Consider the following 23,553-nt stretch of genomic DNA (forward strand, 5'->3'; position numbering starts at 1 on the left):
CCCCTCAGTATAACCCCTTCCAATAAATAGACATCCAGGCTCAAATGTGGCAGTACTTTGCTGTTTAATCAATAGTTATCTCGGCTGGTGGCGTAGTGACATCAGCGTTGGAATTCGGGACGAAAGGTCCCGAGTTTGAATCCAGCTGGCTCCCCTGCACACTTTCCATCTGTGCTGGGTTACGAGCTGCGATCTCTTTGGAAAGTCACCTGGCAGAAGGCAATGGCAAACCACGCTGTAACTTGCCTCGTACGTGGTTCCCCACTACGTCAGAGAGGCGTGGAGGGAAATCATCCGCTAACCGGAGAAACTCTGGATGCGACGTACCTTTCCTTTATCCCAGTATTAACTGAACTCCCATGGCATTGCCTAGTCTCACTGAAATTCCCTTGCTGAAATCACCTCTGTGATACTGTGCCAGTTTAAACCTGCCCTAAGGTCTGACCCTCATTACTTCAATGGGGTTGCAGGGCTAAGGAACAAGCGACAAAGGGGATAGTTAATTTTTTTCCAGTGATTTCACCTTAGTTTCATGTTTTAACTATTTGCTTATATTGAGCCATTTTTAATTAACTATTTTGAGTAAAACAGATAATCCACCATCAGGCTGTTTGGAAATCCCGGTGGTTTGCCTTCTGGCTCACCAACTGATGTTTCTTGCACGTCTCTGAAACTCAGCAGGTTCACTGGGAATTTTATCCTAATACTCTAATACAGGTCCACAATCCCTTATCTGAAATCCTTGGGGCCAGTTGCATTTCGGAATTCAGAATTTTTCAGATTTCAGACCCCCCCCCCCATACCAAAAAACACGTATGCTCAAGTCCCTTATTTAACCTCAGTGTGGTGGACTTTAGGACCCGGCGGTGCACCAAACCTACGCACATCCTCCTGTATACTTTAAATCATCTCTAGATTACTTATAATACCTAACACAATGTAAATGCTATGTAAATAGTTGTTATACTGTATTGTTTTTTTAGGGAGTAATGACAAGAAAAAAATTTTATTTCCAACAAAAACATTCAATAAAACATAAAAATATACAGCTTCAAACGAACGGAATCAAACACATGGTAAATGACTTATTGGAATAAATGTAGAACGTCACTGTCACTGTCACTATAAAACTTCAGTAAATTGTCTTTCTGTTTTTTTAAATCATATACAGTGGTAGTTCCGACACTATTTTCTTCAGTAAGATGCCGCGCAGACACACCACGATCAAGCTTCTGCAATAACTCCACTTTCTGCGTTACTGATAATGATACATGCTTCCTTCTCTTTTTCTCATTGTTACCCATAGGGGTATCTGCAGCTTTTTTTGACATTTTCACAGTGAAATTAAACGCAAAGTCAACAGTGAACACAAAATATCAGCGAACAGCAAATGCACGTGTAACCAGTACGAGCGCTGAGCCACAACTGACGTCTGGCAGCCTCTGCTAGTGCTGCCACGTCACACCTGAGTGACGTCAGCTGTTGGCGAAATAAACTTCGGTTTTCGGAGCTTTTTGGATTCAGAATTTCGGATAAAGGAATGTGCACCTGTACTGTGGAACTATTTTTGCACTATTTCCAATTACTCTTTAATCTTTGCAGCATTCTGCTGCTTTGCACTTGTTGCAGTGATTAATGTAATTTTTACTATGTGTGCTGTTTACTCTGTGAGCTTCATCCAAACAAGAAATTTCACTACACCCTGTTAGCTAATCTAATCTTTAAATATAGTGATTTGCAAGTACATTAGGTATTAACGAAATAACAGTCTAGAGAATATGCCAGTCCTGAGCATGCCAGGATTATTGGAATTTTACTGAACTTTTAAGAAAATTCACTAAATGTTTTTTTGAATGTTAAAAAGTTTAAAAACTGCAAAAGTCCCAGCTTCTAGAATTGGGAAAGTTGGATAGCTCAATTTGAGGATAGGAATGTTATTACTGAACTACCAGAGGCTCTATACTGCTCAGGTCTGTGATAGTTCAGGTCAGCGAGATTGGTTCTCCACATCAGCACCAGGAAAGAATGAGGATTAATCATTCTGGATGGCAATTCTGGGTGACAAGGTCATCCAGGTCTGCTTGTTTAGTTGAGAGATTTAAAGAAATGTTTATTTTTGATTTTACAGAATGGTCTCAGCGTGATTTGGAACGAGCAGAGCGGGTGAAATTCTGCCGACAGTATATTATGTTCTATGATGATGATTCCATAGTTTATACAGGTCCTTCTGGAAGCTGTACAGAGCTACAAGGCGAGTGAGTAGAGCATTATGTGTATATACTGTGTTTGCTCCATCATGCAAATTTAGGTCAGTGAAGTATTTGAGCCATAATGTTCAAATATGTCCATTTAAATTAACTGGCATCAAAGGCACAAATTAAAGGTTAGTGAGCAGGTAAACTAGATCATTTTTAACTTTTGAGCAGAATCAGGAATGATTAGAGTCATAAAGTTGTAATGCTTGGAAAGAGCCCTTTCAGCCGAATTCGTCCATGCTGATCAATGTGCCTTCTTGAGCTAGCCCCTTCTGACTGAATTTGACCCATGTTCTTTTAAACCTTTCCTATCCATGAATTTGTCTAAATATCTTTTAAATATCATTGTACCCACCTCTACCACTTTCTCTGGTACCTCGATACATGTACCTTCTTTGTGGAAAAACTTACCTCTCAGGAATCATTTGAGCTTTTCTTCTCTTGCCTTAAACCTATGCCCTCTAGTTTTAGACTTTCTTACCCTGGAGGGAAAAATGATTTGACCATCCAGCCTATGTTTTTAATACATTTCTATTAGATGACCCCTTAGCTTCCTTTGCTCCAGGGTCAAACAGTCCCAGTCAATCCAGTTTCTTCTCATAACTAAACTCCTCCAATCCCAGCAACAGCACTGTGTATCTTTTCTGCACTCTCTCTATCTTAATCACATCCTTCCTATAGAATGGTGACCAGAATTGCATACAATAATTTCATCAATGTCTTGTACAGTTGTAATGAAGTAAATATTCTCAGATTAGAGGCATTTAATATATTTGTCTACAAAGTAATTTTATTTCCTCTTTATTATCTAGATGATGTGGAATATATGGCCATAGGCACCAATATAAAACTGCAGCCATTGATAGAAATTAAATATTGTTAATTAACCTGTACAACTTATTTAAGATTTGACATTTATTGATGATTAATGATAATTGATTAAGCTAGTAGAGAACTGAACACCAGAAAGTTACTTGATCCATGATAGCGTAGTGGTTAGCGCAACACTATTACAGCTCAAAGCATTCTGGAATTTGGAGTTAAATTCTGGTGCCGTCTGTAAGGAGTTTGTACGTGCTCTCTGTGAATGCGTAGGTTTCCTCTGGGTCCTCTGGTTTCCTCCCACAGTCCAAAGACATACTGGTCAGTAGGTTAATTGGTCATTATAAATTGTCCTGATCTAGTGTTAAGTAGGTTGGTTGCTGGGTGGCGTGGCTTATTGGGACAGAGAGGCCTGTTCCATGCTATATCTCTAAATAAGTAAAATAAATTAAATCTAAATTCATATACTGCTGGTAGTTCCATAGAGAATTTTTGTAAACACTCTCCTTGCAAATCAGATTATGCCCAACTTAAGCACTTAGGAAGTGCTTGCAAAGGGGTTGTCAGAAATGAGCTGAATTTGGCACATATCAGCATTCTCCATGCCCATCCTCTTAGCCTGCTACTGGATTATGCCATGTGCTCAGTGCTGAGGATAAATGCCTGGAGCTACTGGGATGGGACACTTTATTGCAGGGAAAGAACAGCATTGCCAGATTAGGCTGGGAAGATGAATAGATTTTTAAAAACATTTTCCTTACATTTTTATTCATTTATTCCAACACAGAAGGACCCTGCCAATTCCCAACTAAGCAATCCCGTTAGTCTCATTCCCCTCTCTTTATCTCCCTTTCGCCCTGCAGCTTATCTTTCTCAAATACCCATAACTTCTCTGATTCCTTTTGCCACATGCCTACAGCATGGAATAATTTACCGTAATGAATCAAGCCTCTAACACATCTTTGGGAGATGGAAGGAAATCAGAGTGCCTCATGAAAACCCTCCTGGTCACTTGCAAACTCCACTCTATGCAGACGGTACTTAATGTAGGATTGAAACTGGATCCCAAGAAGCAGTGATTTATAAGTAGTTTAATGACCAGTAATAACAACAAACGAACTAAAAGCCATCAGGCCTTATATTGCCTAAGACCTAATCACCACACCTGGATCATTCCACTTTATTGCACAATCATGATGGCTGGGACTTATGGAGTATTTCTTTATTTATGTAGAGATACAGCATGGAATTGGCCTTTCTGGCCCTTTGAGCCGTGCACCCAGCAACAAACCTGTTAACCCTAGCTTAATCACAGGTCAATTTACAATGACCAATTAACTTACTAATTGGTTTGTCTTTGGACTGTGGGAGGAAACCGGAGCACCAGGTGGAAATCTATATGTACATTTTTGCCTACAGTGGACACCAGAATTGAATTTCAAACTCCGATGCCCAAGCTGTAAAAAAGCCGTGCTAACTGCTAAGCGATCTTAACACCCGTATGGTTCATCCCATTAATGGGAGGCTGAAGAAAAAATTTTCATTATGTGTCCAGTAGAGAGTCTGAATACCTAGCCAAAAATTGACCCGTTATCTGGATTTTTCTAGAGCTTTAGACAACTTTTAAAATGAATTTTGATATAACATTGCAAATATCAGGACCAATCTATTCTGTTTTCCTTTGGGACATTGTCAGATATAATTCAATTACTTGTGCTAGTCAAATCATTAGTGAAATGTGCTGGAAAGAGCAGATATAAATGAACGTGGAAGCTTTTTTTCTACAGTTGGAACATTGCTAGCACAACAAAATAATCTAATTTTCACAGGAAAAGTTCACTGAGATATAAAATGTAGAACGTTTGTTTTATGGCTTTTTCCCTCTATTAATGCCCTTTTCTGACTTGGCATATCACAAGATCACAAGACAAAGGAGCAGAAGTAAGCCATTCGGCCCTTCGAGTCTGCTCTGCCACTCCACGATGAGCTAAACTATTCTTCCAACTAGTTCCAATTTCCAGCTTTTTCCCCGAATCCCTTGATACCCTGACTAATTAGATACCTATCAATCTCCTCCTTAAACACCCTCAATGATCGGGCCTCCACAGCTGTATGTGGCAATGTGGCAACGAATTCCATAAATCCACGACACTCTGGCTAAAAAAATTTCTCCTCATCTCTGTTTTAAATGGGTACCCTCTAATTCTAAGACTGTGGCCTCTTGTCTTGGACTCACCCACCAGGGGAAACAGCCTTTCCACATCTACTCCGTCCAACCCTTTCAACGTTCGAAATGTTTCTATGAGATCTCCTCTCATTCTTCTATACTCTAATGAATACAGTCCAAGAGCCGACAAACGCTCCTCATATGTTAGCCCCTGCATTCCAAGAATCATCCTCGTAAATCTTCTCTGAACTCTCTCCAACATCAGAACATCCCTTCTAAGATAGGGGGCCCAAAACTGCACACAGTATTTCAAATGAGGTCTCACCAGTGCCCCATAGGGCCTCATCAACACCTCCTTACTCTTATACACTATTTCTCTTAAAATGAAGCCAACATAGCATTCGCTTTCCTTACTGCTGATCTAACCTGGTGGTTAACCTTTAGGGTATCGTGCATGAGGACCCCCAAGTCCCTTTGCACTTCCCAGTTTTGAATTTTCTCCCCATCTAAATAATAATCTGCCCAATTATTTCTTGTTCCAAAATGTACAACCATACATTTCTCAACATTGTATCTCATCTGCCATTTCTTTGCCCACTCTCCTAATCTGACCAAGTCTCTCTGCAACCTTTCCATTTTTTCAACACTTCCTGCTCCTCCACCTATCTTGGTGTCATCCGCAAATTTAGCCACAAAACCATTTAATCCATAATCTAAATCATCGATATATATTGTAAAAAGAAGCGGCTCCAACACCGATCCCCATATAGTCCTAAATGACATTTCTCCAGATCTCTTCATGTCCTTCCAAGCAATCACACTTCTGTTTCTAAGTTTTCATAAACTAGAGGGGGATTGTTGATCAGTTAGGAAACTGGGTCGAGTAGTGAAGGTACAGGTCAGTGCGAGGTGAGGAATTTTGGAAAGTCAAAGCAGAGTAGGACTTATGGAATGTAATGGAAATGGAATTATATACGTGTCCCCAAATGATAGCCAGGAAGTGAGATATTAATTTCAACAGGAAATGGAAAAGGCATATAATGTAGTAAGGTCAATATTGCGATTGTCATGGAGGATTACAATATGTTGGTAGATTGAGGAAAATTAGATTGGTGCAAGATTGCAAGAGAAGAAATTTGTGGAATGCCTATGAGATGGAATTTTAGAGCAGCTTGTGGTTAAGCCCACTTGGGGAAAGGTAGTTCTGGATTGGGTTTTGTGCAATGAACCAGCTTTGTTTATTGAGCTTAAGGTAAAGGAACACTTGGGGAACAGTGATCATAATATGACAGCATTGATGCTGCAGTTTGAGAGAGAGAAGATAAAGTCGGATGTATCAGCATTATAGTAGAGTAAAGGGAATTACAGAGGCGTGAGAGAGGAGCTGGCCAAAGTTGGTTGCAAGGAAGCACTAGCAGGGATGATGGCAGAACAGCAATGACTAAAATTTCTGGGGGCAATTTGGAAAACACAGGCTAGATCATTCCCAAGGATGAAGAAGTATTTTAAAAGGGGGATGATGAAACTGTGGCAGACATGGGAAGTCGAAGGCAGCATAAAAACAAAAGAGAGGGCTTATAATAATCGCAAAAATTAGTGGGAAGTTGGAGGATTGGGAAATTTTTTAAAAACCAACAGAAAGCAACTAAAAAACACTCTGAAATATGAAGATAAGATGGCTAATATAAAAGAGGATAAAAAAGTTTTTTTTTTCCAGAGTAAAAGAGAATTGAGTGTGGATATTGGGCCATTGGAAAATGTTACTGGGGAGGTAGTAATGGGGGACAAAGAAGTGGTGGATGAACTGAATAAGTATTTTGCACTAGTCTTCACTGTGGAAGACACTAGCAGTATGCCAGAAATTCGAGCGTGTCGGAAGGCAGAAGTGAGTGTAGTTGTCTATTACTAAGGAGGAGGTGAGTGGGAAGCTGAAAGGTTTGCAGGGTGATATGTGGGCTAAACTAGCTGGACTGTACCTCACTGTTCTGAAAGAGGTAGCTGAAGAGATTGTGGAGGTATTATTAATGATCTTTCAAGAATCACTAGGTTCTGGAATGGCTCCTTGGGACTGGAAATTTGCAAATATAACCACTCTTTAAGAAGGGAGCAAGGCAGAAGAAAGTAAATTCCAACCCATTTAGCCTGACTTCAGAGGTGGGTAAGATGCTGGAGTCCCATTATTAAGAATGAGATTTCTGGGTACTTGGAGGCGCATGATAAAGTAGGCCGAAGTCAGCTTGGTTTCCTTAAGAGGAAATCTTGCCTGACAAATCTGGTGGAATTATTTGAGGATGTAACAGGCAGGATAGACAAAGGAGAGTCAGTGGAAGTTCTTGGATTTTCAGAAGGGCTTTGACAAGGTGCCGCACATGAGGCTGCTTAACAAAATAAGAGCCCATGGTATTACAGTAGAGATACTAGCATGGATAGAGGATTGGCTGATTGGCAGGAGGCAAAGAGTGGGAATAAAGGGGACCTATTCTGTTTGGCTGATGGAACTAATTGTGTTTAGCAGAGGTCGGTATTGGGACCACTTCTTTTCGGATTATATGTTAATGATTTGGATGACAATTAGTGGCTTTGTGGCCACGTTTGCATACAGTATAAAGATAGGTGGAGGAGCAGGTGGTGTTAAGGAAGCAGGGAGTCTGCAGAAATCCTTGGAATATAGTGTAGGGAAGTGTTGGTCATGCATTTTGGTAGAAGGAGTGAAGGCATTTTATTTTCTAAGCAGGGAGAAAATTCAAAAATCAGAGATACGAAGGGACTTGGGAGACTTCATGCAGAATTTCTTAAAGGTTAACTTGCAGGTCGAGTCAGTGGCCTGGTAAGCAAATGCAATGTTGGCATTCATTTCAAGAGAACTAGAATACAAAAGCAAGGAGGTAATGCTGAGGCTTTATAAGGCATTAGTCAAACCACACTTGGAATATATGAGAAAAGATGTGCTGGCATTGGTGAGGGTCCACAGGAAGTTCACGAGAATGATTCCAGGAAAGAAAGGGTTAACATATGAGGAGTGTTTGGCCCTGGGCCTGTATTCACTCAGGTTTAGAAGAATGAGGGGTGTTCTCATTGAAACTTGTCAAATATTGAAATGCCTAGTCAGAGTGGATGTGGAGAGCATGTTTTCCATAGTGGGTGAGTTTAAGACCAGAGGGCACAACCTTCAAATAGAGGGACATCCATTTTGAACAGAGATGAGAAGGAATTTCTTTAGTCAGACTATGGTGAATCTGTTTAATTCATTACCATGGACAGCTGTGGAGGCCAAGTCATTGAGTATATTTATAGCAAAGGTTTATGGGTTCTTGGTTAGTCAGGGTGTCAAAGGTTACAAGGAGAAGACAAGAGAATGGGTTTGAGAGGAATAGTAAATCAGCCGTGATGGAATGGCAGAGCTGACTCAATGAGCCAAGTGGCCTATTTCTGCTCCTATATCTTAACAGTCTTATGGTCTGTCATTGTATGGTTCATTGAAAACTGTAACAGGAGGACAGGTTAATGAAAAAGGCATTTAGCATGCTGGCCTTTACCAGTCAGGGCATTAAGTTTCAAAGTTGGCATATGATGTTACAATTGTATAAGCCGTTGATGAGGCTGGACTTTGAGTGCTGTGAATAGTTTTGATCACCCTGTTATAGAAAAGGTATGGTTAATCTAGAAAGACTTCAGCAAAAAAAACACAAGGATGTTACCAGGACCAAAGACCCTGGTTATAGGGAAAGTTTGGCTGGGTTAGATCTGTATTCCTTGGAATGTAGGAGAGTGAAGGATAACCTTACAGAGAATTTGAAATAGATAAGGTGGTTGGTAACAATCCTTTCCCCAGGGTAGGGAAGTCCAAAAGTAGAGGGCATAGGTTTAGGATGAAAGGGGAAAGAGTTAAAAGGGACCTGGAGGCAACGTTTTCATACAGAGAGTGGTGAGTATATGGAACAGGCTGCCAGAAGACATGGATGAAGCAGTTACAGTAATACCTTATAAGAAGCACTTGGTATAGGTACATGGAGGAGTGGGGCTTAGAAGGATATGGCCAAACCCTGGAAATGGCAACTAGCTGAGTAGGATCATAACTGGAGAGAAAAAGATAAAGCTTCTCAGGACATAGACATGATAAGTAGACAAGAATATGAAAGATTCAGTATAAGTGGGATCATCCACTTTGATAAACAAAATAGAGATTTAGAATTTTTTAAAATTTCTCAGGTGGGGAAATATTGATGGTAAAAGGAATCAAGATGTTCTTGTACACACAGAATGTAGGGATAGCACGCAAGAAGCAGGCAAATGCTATGTATGTTGCAGCTTTATAAAACCCTGGCTGGGCCTCATCTGGAATATTGCATATAGTTCCATTATATGAAACATATTGAGACTTTGGAGAGGGTGCAGAGGAGGTTTATCAGGATGTTGCCTGGAATAGTGAGTATGTGTTGTTATGAGAGGTTGGACAAACTTGAGTTGTTTTCTCTGGAGCAGCGGAGGCTGTGGGAAGATCTGACAGAGGCTATAGGATTATGAGAGTCACAGTAGAAAAGCCAGACAGTATCTTTTTCCCTGAGTTGAAATGTCTAATACCAGAGGCCATGCATTTAAGGTGAGAGGGGGTAATTTCAAAGAAGATGTGAGGGTCAGATTTTTACACAGAGAGTGGTGGGTGCTTGGTATGCACTGCCTGCAGTAGTGGTAGACAGATACATTGGGGACTTTTAAGAGATGTGTAGGTAGGCACATGAATGTGAGAAAAATGAAAGGATATGGACATTGTATAGGCAGAAGAGATTAGTTGGCCATTTCATTACTCATTTAATTGGTTTGGCACAACATTGCAGGCTGAAGGGCCTAATCCTGTGCTCCACTGTTCTGTGTTCTCTATCTAATGCTTTGCCCTCCACTAATCTGTGTAGCCAAGAATTCTAAGGACTCGCTTCCCTCTGAGAGAAGAAATGTCTTCTTACTTCAATTCTTAATGACCAGCCTCTTGTGGCCATGTCCCTTTGTGCATGACTTTCCCACTAAAGAAAACATCTCAACATCTCCCTTGTCAAGTCCCCAGCAAATCTTAAATATTAGGGCGATTAGCGGGGGCTACTGAGGTGACTTTAAACTGGAATGGTTGGGGGGTGGGAATCAAATTAAAGAGGCTAGGTGAGAGGAGGTTAGTTCACAACAGGGGGATGGGGACCAGTGCAGAGAGACAGAGGGGTGTAAAATGAGGGTAGAAGCAAAAATTACTAAGGAGAAAAGTAAAAGTGGCAGGCCGACAAATCCAGGGCAAGCATTAAAAAGGGCCACTTTTCAACATAATTGTATAAGGGCTAAGAGAGTTGTAAAAGAGCGCCTGAAGGCTTTGTGTGTCAATGCAAGGAGCATTCGTAATAAGGTGGATGAATTGAAAGTGCAGATTGTTATTAATGATTATGATATAGTTGGGATCACAGAGACATGGCTCCAGGGTGACCAGGGATGGAAGCTCAACGTTCAGGGATATTCAATATTCAGGAGGGATAGACATGAAGGAAGGGGAGGTGGGGTGGCGTTGCTGGTTAAAGAAGAGATTAACACAATAGAAAGGAAGGACATAAGCCGGGAAGATGTGGAATCGATATGGGTAGAGCTGCGTAACACTAAGGGGCAGAAGACGCTGGTGGGAGTTGTGTACAGGCTACCTAACAGTAGTAGTGAGGTCGGAGATGGTATTAAACAGGAAATTAGAAATGTGTGCAATAAAGGAACAGCAGTTATAATGGGTGACTTCAATCTACATGTAGATTGGGTGAACCAAATTGGTAAAGGTGCTGAGGAAGAGGATTTCTTGGAATGTATGCGGGATGGTTTTTTGAACCAACATGTCGAGGAACCAACTAGAGAGCAGGCTATTCTGGACTGGGTTTTGAGCAATGAGGAAGGGTTAATTAGCGATCTTGTCGTGAGGGGCCCCTTGGGTAAGAGTGACCATAATATGGTGGAATTCTTCATTAAGATGGAGAGTGACATAGTTAATTCAGAAACAAAGGTTCTGAACTTAAAGAGGGGTAACTTTGAAGGTATGAGATGTGAATTAGCTAAGATAGACTGGCAAATGACACTTAAAGGATTGACGATGGATATGCAATGACAAGCATTTAAAGGTTGCATGGATGAACTACAACAATTGTTCATCCCAGTTTGGCAAAAGAATAAATCAAGGAAGGTAGTGCACCCGTGGCTGACAAGAGAAATTAGGGATAGCATCAATTCCAAAGAAGAAGCATACAAATTAGCCAGAGAAAGTGGCTCACCTGAGGACTGGGAGAAATTCAGAGTTCAGCAGAGGAGGACAAAGGGCTTAATTAGGAAGGGGAAAAAAGATTATGAGAGAAAACTGGCAGGGAACATAAAAACAAACTGTAAAAGCTTTTATAGATATGTAAAAAGGAAAAGACTGGTGAAGACAAATGTAGGTCCCCTGCAGACAGAAACAGGTGAATTGATTATGGGGAGCAAGGACATGGCAGACCAATTGAATAATTACTTTGGTTCTGTCTTCACTAAGGAGGACATAAATAATCTTCCAGAAATAGTAGGGGACAGAGGGTCCAGTGAGATGGAGGAACTGAGCGAAATACATGTTAGTAGGGAAGTGGTGTTAGGTAAATTGAAGGGATTGAAGGCAGATAAATCCCCAGGGCCAGATGGTCTGCATCCTAGAGTGCTTAAGGAAGTAGCCCAAGAAATAGTGGATGCATTAGTGATAATTTTTCAAAACTCGTTAGATTCTGGACTAGTTCCTGAGCATTGGAGGGTGGCTAATGTAACCCCACTTTTTAAAAAAGGAAGGAGAGAGAAACCGGGGAATTATAGACCGGTTAGCCTAATGTCGGTGGTGGGGAAACTGCTGGAGTCAGTTATCAAGGATGTGATAACAGCACATTTGGAAAGCGTTGAAATAATCGGACAAAATCAGCATGGATTTGTGAAAGGAAAATCATGTCTGACGATTCTCATAGAATTTTTTGAGGATGTAACTAGTAAAGTGGATAGGGGAGAACCAGTGGATGTGGTATATTTGGATTTTCAAAAGGCTTTTGACAGGGTACCACACAGGAGATTAGTGTGCAAACTTAAAGCACACGGTATTGGGGGTAAGGTATTGGTGTGGGTGGAGAATTGGTTAGCAGACAGGAAGCAAAGAGTGGGAATAAACGGGACCTTTTCAGAATGGCAGGCGGTGGCTAGTGGGGTACCGCAAGGCTCAGTGCTGGGACCCCAGTTGTTTACAATATATATTAATGACTTGGATGAGGGAATTAAATGCAGCATCTCCAAGTTTGCAGATGACACGAAGCTGGGTGGCAGTGTTAGCAGTGAGGAGGATGCTAAGAGGATGCAGGGTGACTTGGATAGGTTGGGTGAGTGGGCAAATTCATGGCAGATGCAATTTAATGTGGATAAATGTGAAGTTATCCACTTCGGTGGCAAAAATAGGAAAACAGATTATTATCTGAATGGTGGCCGATTAGGAAAAGGGGAGGTGCAACGAGACCTGGGTGTCATTATACACCAGTCATTGAAAGTGGGCATGCAGGTACAACAGGTGGTGAAAAAGGCGAATGGTATGCTGGCATTTATAGCGAGAGGATTCGAGTACAGGAGCAGGGAGGTACTACTGCAGTTGTACAAGGCCTTGGTGAGACCACACCTGGAGTATTGTGTGCAGTTTTGGTCCCCTAATCTGAGGAAAGACATCCTTGCCATAGAGGGAGTACAAAGAAGGTTCACCAGATTGATTCCTGGGATGGCAGGACTTTCATATGAAGAAAGACTGGATGAACTGGGCTTGTACTCGTTGGAATTTAGAAGGTTGAGGGGGGATCTGATTGAAACGTATAAAATTCTAAAGGGATTGGACAGGCCAGATGCAGGCAGATTGTTCCCGATGTTGGGGAAGTCCAGAAAGAGGGGCCACAGTTTGAGGATGGAGGGGAAGCCTTTTAGGACCGAGATTAGGAAAAACTTCTTCATACAGAGAGTGGTGAATCTGTGGAATTCTCTGCCACAGGAAACTGTTGAGGCCAGTTCATTGGCTATATTTAAGAGGGAGTTAGATATGGCCCTTGTGGCTACGGGGATCAGGGGGTATGGAGGGAAGGCTGGGGTGGGGTTCTGAGTTGGATGATCAGCCATGATCATAATAAATGGCGGTGCAGGCTCGAAGGGCCGAATGGCCTACTCCTGCACCTATTTTCTATGTTTCTATGTTTCTATTTGTATCAGGTCATACCTCATTTTTCTGAACTCTAAAGAGTACAGACCCAAATTATCTGCTATCTCTTTGTGATTCATGCACTAGAACAGGGCGATCCCTCTGAAATTTACAGGTTATGTAGATATACTTTAGACCTTGTGCTGCAAAATTATTGTTTTACTTTTTGTAGACTGTTGAGCAGAGACTCGCCGTCTGGATGCTTAAAGGCTGTTCTTCGAGAACACACAAACAAAAAAGGAGAAGAAAAACAATTTCTGGAGGTAAGTATTATAGGAGCAATTTATCGCTTGTTGAAAAGCCAATTACACTGCAATATTTATTTCCAGATTTAATGTTTATAGGAAGCAGGCCATTCCAGACAAAAGGACTAAATAAAAACTTTCTCACATATTTATAATGATAGTAAAAACCCTTTTCGAGCCTCCATTGTTTTAAACTTATTCATTGGACATTCTTAGCTGAAACTTCTGTGAGGTTTCATGTTGCTCCAAAGTCTGGTATCAACCTGTTGTCTAATGCATTATGAAGATTTTTTAATTTCTTTGCTGCTTTGCTTCCTTGAAATCAATAAGTACAGAGTTTTTCTCCGTCACCTCTGAATAAGCAAGTGAAAGTGGTCCATTTTATTTTCCAATGACCATTCTTTCACAAATAGAAATTACCCTTTCCAAAAGAATTTCCAGTGAAAAGAGAGTATTTGGAAAATTTAATACCATCATAAAAACAATCACACTGTTTTGCCTTTATTGACTGTAACTTTCATGTCATAGTACCATAATACCATAATAGTATAAATGGAGCATTCATTAGAGGACAAAAAAACAGTAGGAATAAATGCTATTGTCACATTTCTCTCCAAAATCATTCTAGAAAAAGTAGTGTTTTATAACTAAATTTTTAGAGACAAACTCTGAAGCTTTTAAAACAATTGCTTTTGTCTCTCTAATTAGAATACTTTATTATTTTTTGTAAATTTTATTAATCAGTGTTTAAATTGATAATTTATTTTACTCGTATGCTGATAACATTGAACAACAAAGATTTTACTTCCTGAATACTTTTGGGTGTATCTTATCAATTTTGGGCTGCCGATCAAGAAAATCACAATGAAGTGTTCCTATCATGCATTTTTTTTTGAAATTGCTTGCATTTATTATTTCATGTCATAATTTATGTGAAAATACTTGATGCCAAGGTTAAGGAAGGCATTTCTGGTCCACAAATGACTCAGGTTATTAATGACGGATAATTCTAAGAACTTTTAAGTGGGACTGAAGAAAATCGCATGGGAGGCATTCAAGGATATTATTGAAAATTTTCTTGGCAAACTATGTGCAGCTGGTTGACAACATGCTTCAAGCATACAAAACCATGAAGTACAAAATGTCACTAAAGATACATTTTCTGCATTCCCATTTAGACTTCTTCCCTGAAAATCTTGGCACTATCAGTGCCAAGCATGGTAAAAGTTTCATTAGACATTGCAATCAAAGAGAAATGGTATCAGGGCAACTAGAATCCATCACTGCTGGCTGATTATTGTTGGACATTTAAGTGAGAAGCTTCAGACACTGAGTACAAACGAAAATCATCAACAAAACATTTTTAGCTTAGTTGAACTGTTGCAAAACGTCAACACCATTATACAATTAAATGCATTATACTCAATAAAAGTTAAATTCTTGTTTCTCCAAATTCCTAAGTAATACAAACATATTTTGAAATTATATTTGTATTCTGCTTCAAGCTGTCTATCATAACTAAAAAAAATTCTGACCAAAGCAACAGTTTCGAAAAAATTTGTTGTCCAATGTAATGGATTTGATATTTAGTTACTACTAATTATCCAACTCCATTGGATATGTTATCTTGTCCTTTATTGCTTGTATATTTACAATTATTGATCGTTTTCACAGATCTGGAATAAAAACTCCAAGGAGAAGAGCATAAACCTGACTGCACTTGACAAGCATGGCAAGGTGTATGAAGATGGTACGGATTCAGCTGGAAGTGAACAGTTTTCATTTTGTGTATAAGACCAGTGTGTATAGTATATGAACTGTTTGCTGAAGAACTGGGGAAGAGGATACTTTTCCCCTTCTAATAGTTACCAAAATCTTTTAGTCCTAGCTAAATAAAACTGAGGGGATGAGGGAACTGGGGGGAGAATGTTGAGGACACTTTCAGGGGAATAAACAGGAGCATATTGGCTATTTTTACAATGATTGTTTATGCAAAAGTAATAGGCAGACTTCTTCCTTTCCAGAAAATATTAATTCTATGTAGCTTACTCCAAACATGCTGGCTGCTGGTGTACTGGCATCAGCACTGGACTTTGAGGTCTCAAATTTGAATCCAGATAGCTTCTTGCACACTTTCCATCCATGCTGGCTTGAGCCTCATAAAAAGTAGTTTAAAAACATGCTACAGAAATGGCAAAAGTGCCACCTGATGCACCACAAGGCACAAAAAGGAACAACAACAACTCCAAACATGGGGTCATTGCAAGATTTTAAAAATCGCTTAATGTAAAAACTGACTATAAATGAGATAGGAGAGTACTGTATTCATTCTTAGTAAGTCTTATTATATTCTTTAATATTGTTGCATTCTTATTTTCTCCTCAGATCAATTTGGTTGTCTTGTGTGGTCTCACTCTGAGACTCACATCCTGTACATTGCTGAAAAGAAAAGACCCAAAACAGAATCCTTTTTCCAAACTAAGCCACAAATTGATATGACTGAAGAGGATGAAGACAGCATCAAACCCGAAAAGCAAGAGAAGCCTGTGAAAGTACAGTGTCATTCACTTCTTTAATCATCTTCTACTCACTCTGTTTCTATGTTCACAATCCTGAGGTGATTAGCATATAGATAAGGATTCACTTCAGGGAAAAGTTTCAGATTTTAAAGTAATATTTTGCTTTGAACTTGAATGTATTTGGTTTAGACTAGCTTGGAGAAAAGCAAATGGTGCATATCCAGTAAACTGATTTTTGGACGCTATGCATAGCTTTTCGCAGTGTTCTAATCAATTGCTGCTTACCTTACAGGGAGATGACTTTGTGTACTGGGAGGACTGGGGAGAAGCTCTGGTGAAAAAGTCCACACCTGTGCTGTGCGTCCTGGATATTGAAAGTAGCAACATCTCTGTTCTGGAAGGCATACCTGACCACATTTCACCTGGGCAGGTTTGTTTCTGAAGAGTTTATTTTGTGCATTTTTTAAGTTTTTCTATTGCTCCTATTGCAGTTGTACATGCTTAAGCCACCTCATCTGGTAGCTCGTTCCATATATCCACCTGTGCACTAAACTTGCCCCTCAGATCCATTTTTAATTCCTTCCCCTTTCACCTTAAACCTATGCCCTTTAGTTGTAGATTCCCCTACTCTGGGGAAAAGACTGTGAATATCTCTGCTGCTCATAATTTAATAAAGCTTGCTTATGGATGTAACCCCCCTGCTCATGTGTAACCCCCCTGGCAAGCCTCAGGGTCGCTCAACTCGCTGTCGTCTAGGGAAACAGCCCTCGGCGCCGCCAAACTGGGTAATTAAGTTTGTGTGGATGCTGTGTGATGTACCCCACCTCGCCCAAATAACAGACAATACACTAGATACGATTAAATGAATTACAGTTAATAGATATTACTAGAACTATATAATTAATAGAGATAAAATATAAAAGGAAAATAAAAGGCGCTACACTTATCAAAGTTCAATCCCTTCATGCACAAACAGCTGGAGCTCTAGTAACGATCCTCTCTCCTCCATTCGAAATGTACTGACAAGCAGAATTTTTTTCTTGCAGTATGTTTTCATGTGTCATCAGTGGTTCAGTAGTAATACTGTAAGCTGTGGGCTTGAGAGCCATTCCAGTGAATCTTCGGCTGCTATTTCAGTGCTGTTTCAAAATAGATGGGCTCTTTGAGATTGGAGGAAGCGAGAGACCAAGGGCCAGTGTCCTGTAGGAAGTCGATTGAAGTACAATTACATTTGTTTGAAGTGGAGTCTGGGAATTAAGCCTAGGAACCTCGATGAGGCATCGTTATTAAAAATAACGTATCTGGTTCTTGTTTGCATTGCTTTGTGGAAGTTACCTGAATAAAAATTGGATTCTAAGTCTGTAAAGTGAATACAGTTCTCAGGTTCTTTATCCTAAAAAAATTTCGGGATATCTTAAATGGGCATGAAAAATTAAACTATTTCCCCTGGGATCAATAAAGTATGACTATGACTATGACTAAATGTTGCATAAATGCTAATCTGTCATTAGTTCTATTGCTTTGGTATAGATAGTCTTGCAACTTTAATTTTAAACATTTCAGTAAATTTTGAAGATTCCATCTTCAACTTGTTGATGCATAGGAATATTTTTGATCTTTTAATTTTCCAGTTTACTAAGATGAGACTATGAGATATCGGAGCAGAAATCGTCCAGTTGGCCCATGGTGTCTGCTCCCCTGTCTTCTCCCATAACCTTTGGTGTCCTTACTAATTAAGTACCATCAACTTCCACTTTTAATATACCCAATAACTTGATATCCGTGGCTGTCTGTGGCAATGAATTCCACAGATCCACCACTCTCTGACTAAATAAGTTCCTCCTGTTCTAAAGAGACATCTTTCTATTCTGAGGCTTTGCCCTCAGATCCTAGATGCTCCCACTAGTTGAAATATACTCTATATGTCCACTGTATCTAGGTTTTTAATATTCAGTAGGTTTCAATGAGAGCCCCTCCCCCTTATTTTTCTAAACCCCAGCAAGTATAGACTCAGAGCCTTCAAATGCTCCTCATATATTAACCTTTTCATTCCCAGCATCATTGTTGTAAACCTTCTCCGGACTTTCTTGAATGCCAACACATCCTTTCGTAGATATGGGGCCTAAAACTGCTCACAATACTCCAAATACGGCATGAAAAATGCCTTATAATGCCTCATATTATATCCTTGGTTTTAATTTTTAGTCCTCTTGAAATGAATGCTAATACAGTCGGCCCTCCGTATCCGCAGGGGATTAGTTCCGGGACTCCCCATGGACACCAAGATCCACGGATGCTCAAGTCCCTTACATAAAATGGCGTAGTATTTGCATATAACCTACTCACATCCTCCCGTATACTTTAAATCATCTCTAGATTACTTATAATACCTAATACAATGTAAATGCGAATGCTCGATTCGTTCTTACCGACCTTATGGCCCACTTTGGCAGCGACATGCCACTTTTCAAAAGATCTAAGATTTTTATTTTCTCAGCGAGAGATAGCACTCTTAGTCTTTGAGGAATTGCTTTAACCACTTAATTGCTTTTTAGGAGCCATTTTTTCACAGAAACAAAGGGTGCACACAGCACAAGTAGCGAACGAACGAGAGGCGAGGCGATCAATGCTCAAACACCGGGGGCTGGAGAGAGACTTCCGGAAATTTTTTTTTGAATGCAGCATTTTCGATCCGTATTTGGTTGAATCTGCGGATACAGAGGGCCGACAGTATTGCATTTGTTTTCCTTACTTCCACTCAACCTACAAGTTAGTATTTAGGGAATGCTGCACTAGGACTCCCAAGTCCCTTTGAACCCCTGACTTCTGAATTTACTCCCCATTTAGAAAACAGTATATACCTTTATTCCTTCCAACAAAATGCATGGGCATTACTTCCCTACATTGTATTCCATTTCCCATGATCATTTTGTTTTATCAGTTGATTTGGTATATAATGGAAAATATTGATGGAGTACCTTAGACTCAGAGTGAATGTAAATTATCTTCTGTTGGGCAAACAATTAATCTTTTGTTCATTTAAGTGTAATCTACTTTGAAATCATGCATAAAGAAACCATGAATGCATTAGTATACTTTCTTTGGGGCATAGATAGCAATATTTCTAAATTTTAGCAATAACATAAAATATATTTTAACCATTTAAATAATTAGAGCTACTGCAGAATCTAATACAGTAGGCTTTCAAAAACACTATTGGTTTTGACAGTCTTACTTCCTTAAAATATTGATCATCAGGGAGGTTGGATAACACCTTGCTCTTCTGAAATCTGACTTGAGTTAAAGACATTTCTGGTTGCAAAATTATTCTATTCTTTGCATCTTCGCTGTTGAGTCGGTGTATTTGATATTTGTACCATTTTCACTTTGTAACTTCCAGCTATAGTAAATGAATCTGCTTGAAAATCTCATAAATAAATGTAGAAAACAGGTTGGAAAAGGTTTGAAAGTTGAAGTTCAGATTCATTTATTGCATTCCTTGTTTTCAAGTTTTAAATTTAGTTATAAAATTGTACAGCACAAAACAAACCTAGTCTAGATAGTCTCCTCATAACTGAAACAGGTAACTTTCTAGTGACTCTCATCTGTGCCTTTTTCCAATGCAGTGATATCCTTTCCTATATTGTAGCGACTAGAACTGTACATTTTACTGCAGCAGACGCCTAGCCAATGTGCTAAAAGTTGTGTAACATTCTCCTTGCTTTTATATTATTTGCTCTGCTGGTGAACACAAATATCCCATATACTTCTACATAATCTTATCCTCTGACTTCAACCGCAGAGTCCCTCTGTTCCACAACCATTCATTATGTATGTCATACCCTTAGTAAATCTCCTAAACTGCATCACCTCACTTTTATAAGGATTAAATTCCAACTGCCATTGCCTTGCATATCCTTCCAATATCCTCCTTATTATCAACAACACTACCGATTTTAATATCGTCCAAAAGCTTATAATAATATTGCTTGTGTTCATATCCAAATTGTTAATATACATAACTTGTTAAAGCTTTCAAAACTGATCTCAGTGGAACAACACTGGTCACAGTTTTCTAATCACATAGCACCTCCCACCATCATCCCATGCCTCCCATTGTTGTTCCTATCTGCACCTTGTGATACATGGGGTGGCAACCTTGCCATTTCTTTCAGCATTTTTGTCATTTTTTTACAAGGCTGAGTTACTAGCTCAACGCTCAACCCAGCACGGATGAAAAGCTTGCAAGGAGCCGGGGGGATTCGAGGGGAGACCACTTACCACGAGGTCTGGTGCAGATGCCACTAAACCACCAGCCAGAAATGCCTCTTATTATTAAGCCAATTTTGGATCAGTTTTGCCAATTTTCCCTGGGTTCCATTGGCTCTAACCTTTTGGAGCAGTCTTCCGTGTGTGACCTTGTCAAGGCTTTAACGGTCCACTCAGAACATATCAACCGCACTACTATCATCAGTATACTTCATTACCTCTTCAAAATTTCAATCAGGTTACTTAGGCAGGATCTTCCCACAGCAAAGCCATGCTGATTACTTTTGCTTAAGCCATGCCCTTCCAAGTGCAGATTAGTCATATATCTCAGAATGTTTTCAATATATTCTGTGGCAATGATGTATATCTTGCAGGACTGTTGTCATTCTCGAATAAGGGTTCCATATTTGCTGTCCTCCAGTTGTCTGGTGGTTTCTCTGTGGCCAGAGATGATTTAAAAATCTTTGTCAGGGCTGCAGTTAATTTTGCCTGAAGCAGTTTAGTTTTCCTGTGCAATACTTTTAAACTGTATTATGTAACTAAATAGAAACTTGGTTGTGCTTTTTTTTAATCAAAATCCTCTTTTCTGACTGCTCACACTGTATTAAAAGGAAGCAAAATAATCTATTTTATAATAGGTAAACACGAATTCTGCAGATGTTGGAAATTCAAGCAACACACATCAAAATTGTTGGTGAATGCAGCAGGCCAGGCAGCATCTCTAGGAAGAGATACAGTCGACGTTTCAGGCCGAGACCCTTTGTCAGGACTAACTGAAGGAAGAGCTAGTAAGAGAGAAAGTGGGAGGGGGAGGGGGAGATCCAAAATGATAGGAGAAGACAGGAGGGGGAGGGATGGAGCCAAGAGCTGGACAGGTGATAGGCAAAAGGGATATGAGAGGATCATGGGACAGGAGGCCCAGGGAGAAGGAAAAGGGGGAGGGGGGGAAAAAACCCAGAGGATGGGCAAGGGGTATAGTCAGAGGGAAAGAGGGAGAAAAAGGAGAGAGAGAGAAAGAATGTGTGTATATAAATAAATAACGGATGGGATACAAGGGGGAGGTGGGGCATTAGCGGAAGTTAGAGAAGGCAGTGTTTATGCCATCAGGTTGGAGGCTACCCAGACGGAATATAAGGTGTTGTTCCTCCAACCTGAGTGTGGCTTCATCTTTACAGTAGAGGAGGCTGTGGATAGACATATCAGAATGGGAATGGGATGTGGAATTAAAATATGTGGCCACTGGGAGATCCTGCTTTCTCTGGCAGACAGAGCATAGGTGTTCAGCAAAACGCATCCGGTGCTCCCGATGTGACTGAGTCGGCTGGGGTGATATACTGCGTCCGATGCTCCCGATGTGGCCTTTTATATATTGGCGAGACCCGATGCAGACTGGGAGATCGTTTTGCTGAACACCTACGCTCTGTCCGCCAGAAAAAGCAGGATCTCCCAGTGGCCACACATTTTAATTCCACATCCCATTCCCATTCTGACATGTCTATCCACGGCCTCCTCTACTGTAAAGATGAAGCCACACTCAGGTTGGAGGAACAACACCTTATATTCCGTCTGGGTAGCCTCCAGTCTGATGGCATGAACATCGACTTCTCTAACTTACGCTAATGCCCCACCTGCCCCACGTACCCCATCACTTATTTATTTATATACACACATTCTTTCTCTCTCTCCTTTTTCTCCCTCTGTCCCTCTGACTATACCCCTTGCCCATCCTCTGGGTTATCCCCCCCTCCCCCTTGTCCTTCTCCCTGGGTCTCCTGTCCCATGATCCTCTCATATCCCTTTTGCCAATCACCTGTCCAGCTCTTGGCTCCATCCCTCCCCCTCCTGTCTTCTCCTATCATTTTGGATCTCCCCCTCCCCCTCCCAAGGGTCTCGGCCCGAAACGTCAACTGTACCTCTTCCTAGAGACGCTGCCTGGCCTGCTGTGTTCACCAGCAACTTTGATGTGTGTTGCTATTTTATAATATGCAGCTTTTATCTTCCCCCCCCCTCAACCTGTGTTTGTATTTCAGGCTTTTTGGGCTCCCAGTGACACTGGCATCATATTTGTCGGATGGGATCATGAACCTCAACGCTTGGGACGCATGTACTGCACTAATAGAAAGTAAGGCATTTTTAACTGCAAAATACGCAAAGTAATTGAGTTGTCTACTTGCAGAGACATCACCTAGAATGCTAGTAAGCTGCTTAGAACAGATAATATCCACCTATTTTCCTGGCATTTGTTGAGCTTGCTGTTTACACCAGGATGTCAGTTGGTCTGCTAAAACTGAACTTAGAAAATGAAGATAAATCAGATTTCCTGCTTCTGATTTGTTCTCAAGAGATCTCCTGTGGAAAAGTGCCCTCCAGCCAAATAACATCATTGTCCACAGTTTTATGATTTAAGATTTGGCTATTTGGACGGCACTGACGATGACTGAGAGCACTACTAAAATGATCATTTTTGTTAGGCATTCCAGGAGCCTTTGGCATTTTTGGTTTAAATTATTCTTTTGATTGATATTTTAGGTCTGGACTGTACTATGTAGATCTGACTGGTGGCAACTGTGGTAAGTGAATGTTGTTATGTGAACTATTTTTATTGCCATCTTCATGCTGTTTAACTGCTCTGATTCCAGAGAGATGTATTGAACACTTGGACGTGAATTTTGCTTCTAATACACTTAACTTGCATGGCATAATCTGATGAACTGTATTTAAGGGATGATAGTTAGCAGATGTGATACCAATTTTGTACTTTCATCAATAAGGTGAAACTCTGTTTACTGTGGCTTTAGTAAGTGCAGCATTTCAGACTGAAGAAATACTAGCCAAGCAAAATCTTCAATGTTTTGACAAAGTGTACCACAAGTATAAATTAATGAAACCATAATTGTGTTCTATTAGTTTATGATGGGATGGGCCCATGCAATCTAATCTGGCAACTAAAGTTGTGATGATGGAATATATTGAAAAAATGGAAATTTGTGTTTTATGGGGACAATAGAATGATCTTATAGAGGTGTAT

The 23,553-nt window shown here is 40.3% G+C and overlaps 1 protein-coding gene across 1 annotated transcript in view; it reads left to right on the top strand.

Moving 5' to 3' along the window:
* Nucleotides 1-23,553, top strand: part of apeh (acylaminoacyl-peptide hydrolase) — a 93,740-nt gene that overhangs the window by 29,498 nt on the left and 40,689 nt on the right. The window contains exons 3-9 of the mRNA XM_063067873.1: nucleotides 2,129-2,255; nucleotides 13,665-13,755; nucleotides 15,412-15,487; nucleotides 16,123-16,289; nucleotides 16,549-16,686; nucleotides 22,556-22,647; nucleotides 23,055-23,095. Of these exons, the coding sequence (XP_062923943.1) occupies nucleotides 2,129-2,255; nucleotides 13,665-13,755; nucleotides 15,412-15,487; nucleotides 16,123-16,289; nucleotides 16,549-16,686; nucleotides 22,556-22,647; nucleotides 23,055-23,095 (732 nt within the window). The remainder of the gene's footprint in view (nucleotides 1-2,128; nucleotides 2,256-13,664; nucleotides 13,756-15,411; nucleotides 15,488-16,122; nucleotides 16,290-16,548; nucleotides 16,687-22,555; nucleotides 22,648-23,054; nucleotides 23,096-23,553) is intronic.

This window comes from Mobula hypostoma, chromosome 15 (genome assembly GCF_963921235.1).
Source record: "Mobula hypostoma chromosome 15, sMobHyp1.1, whole genome shotgun sequence".
Lineage (NCBI taxonomy): Eukaryota > Metazoa > Chordata > Chondrichthyes > Myliobatiformes > Myliobatidae > Mobula > Mobula hypostoma.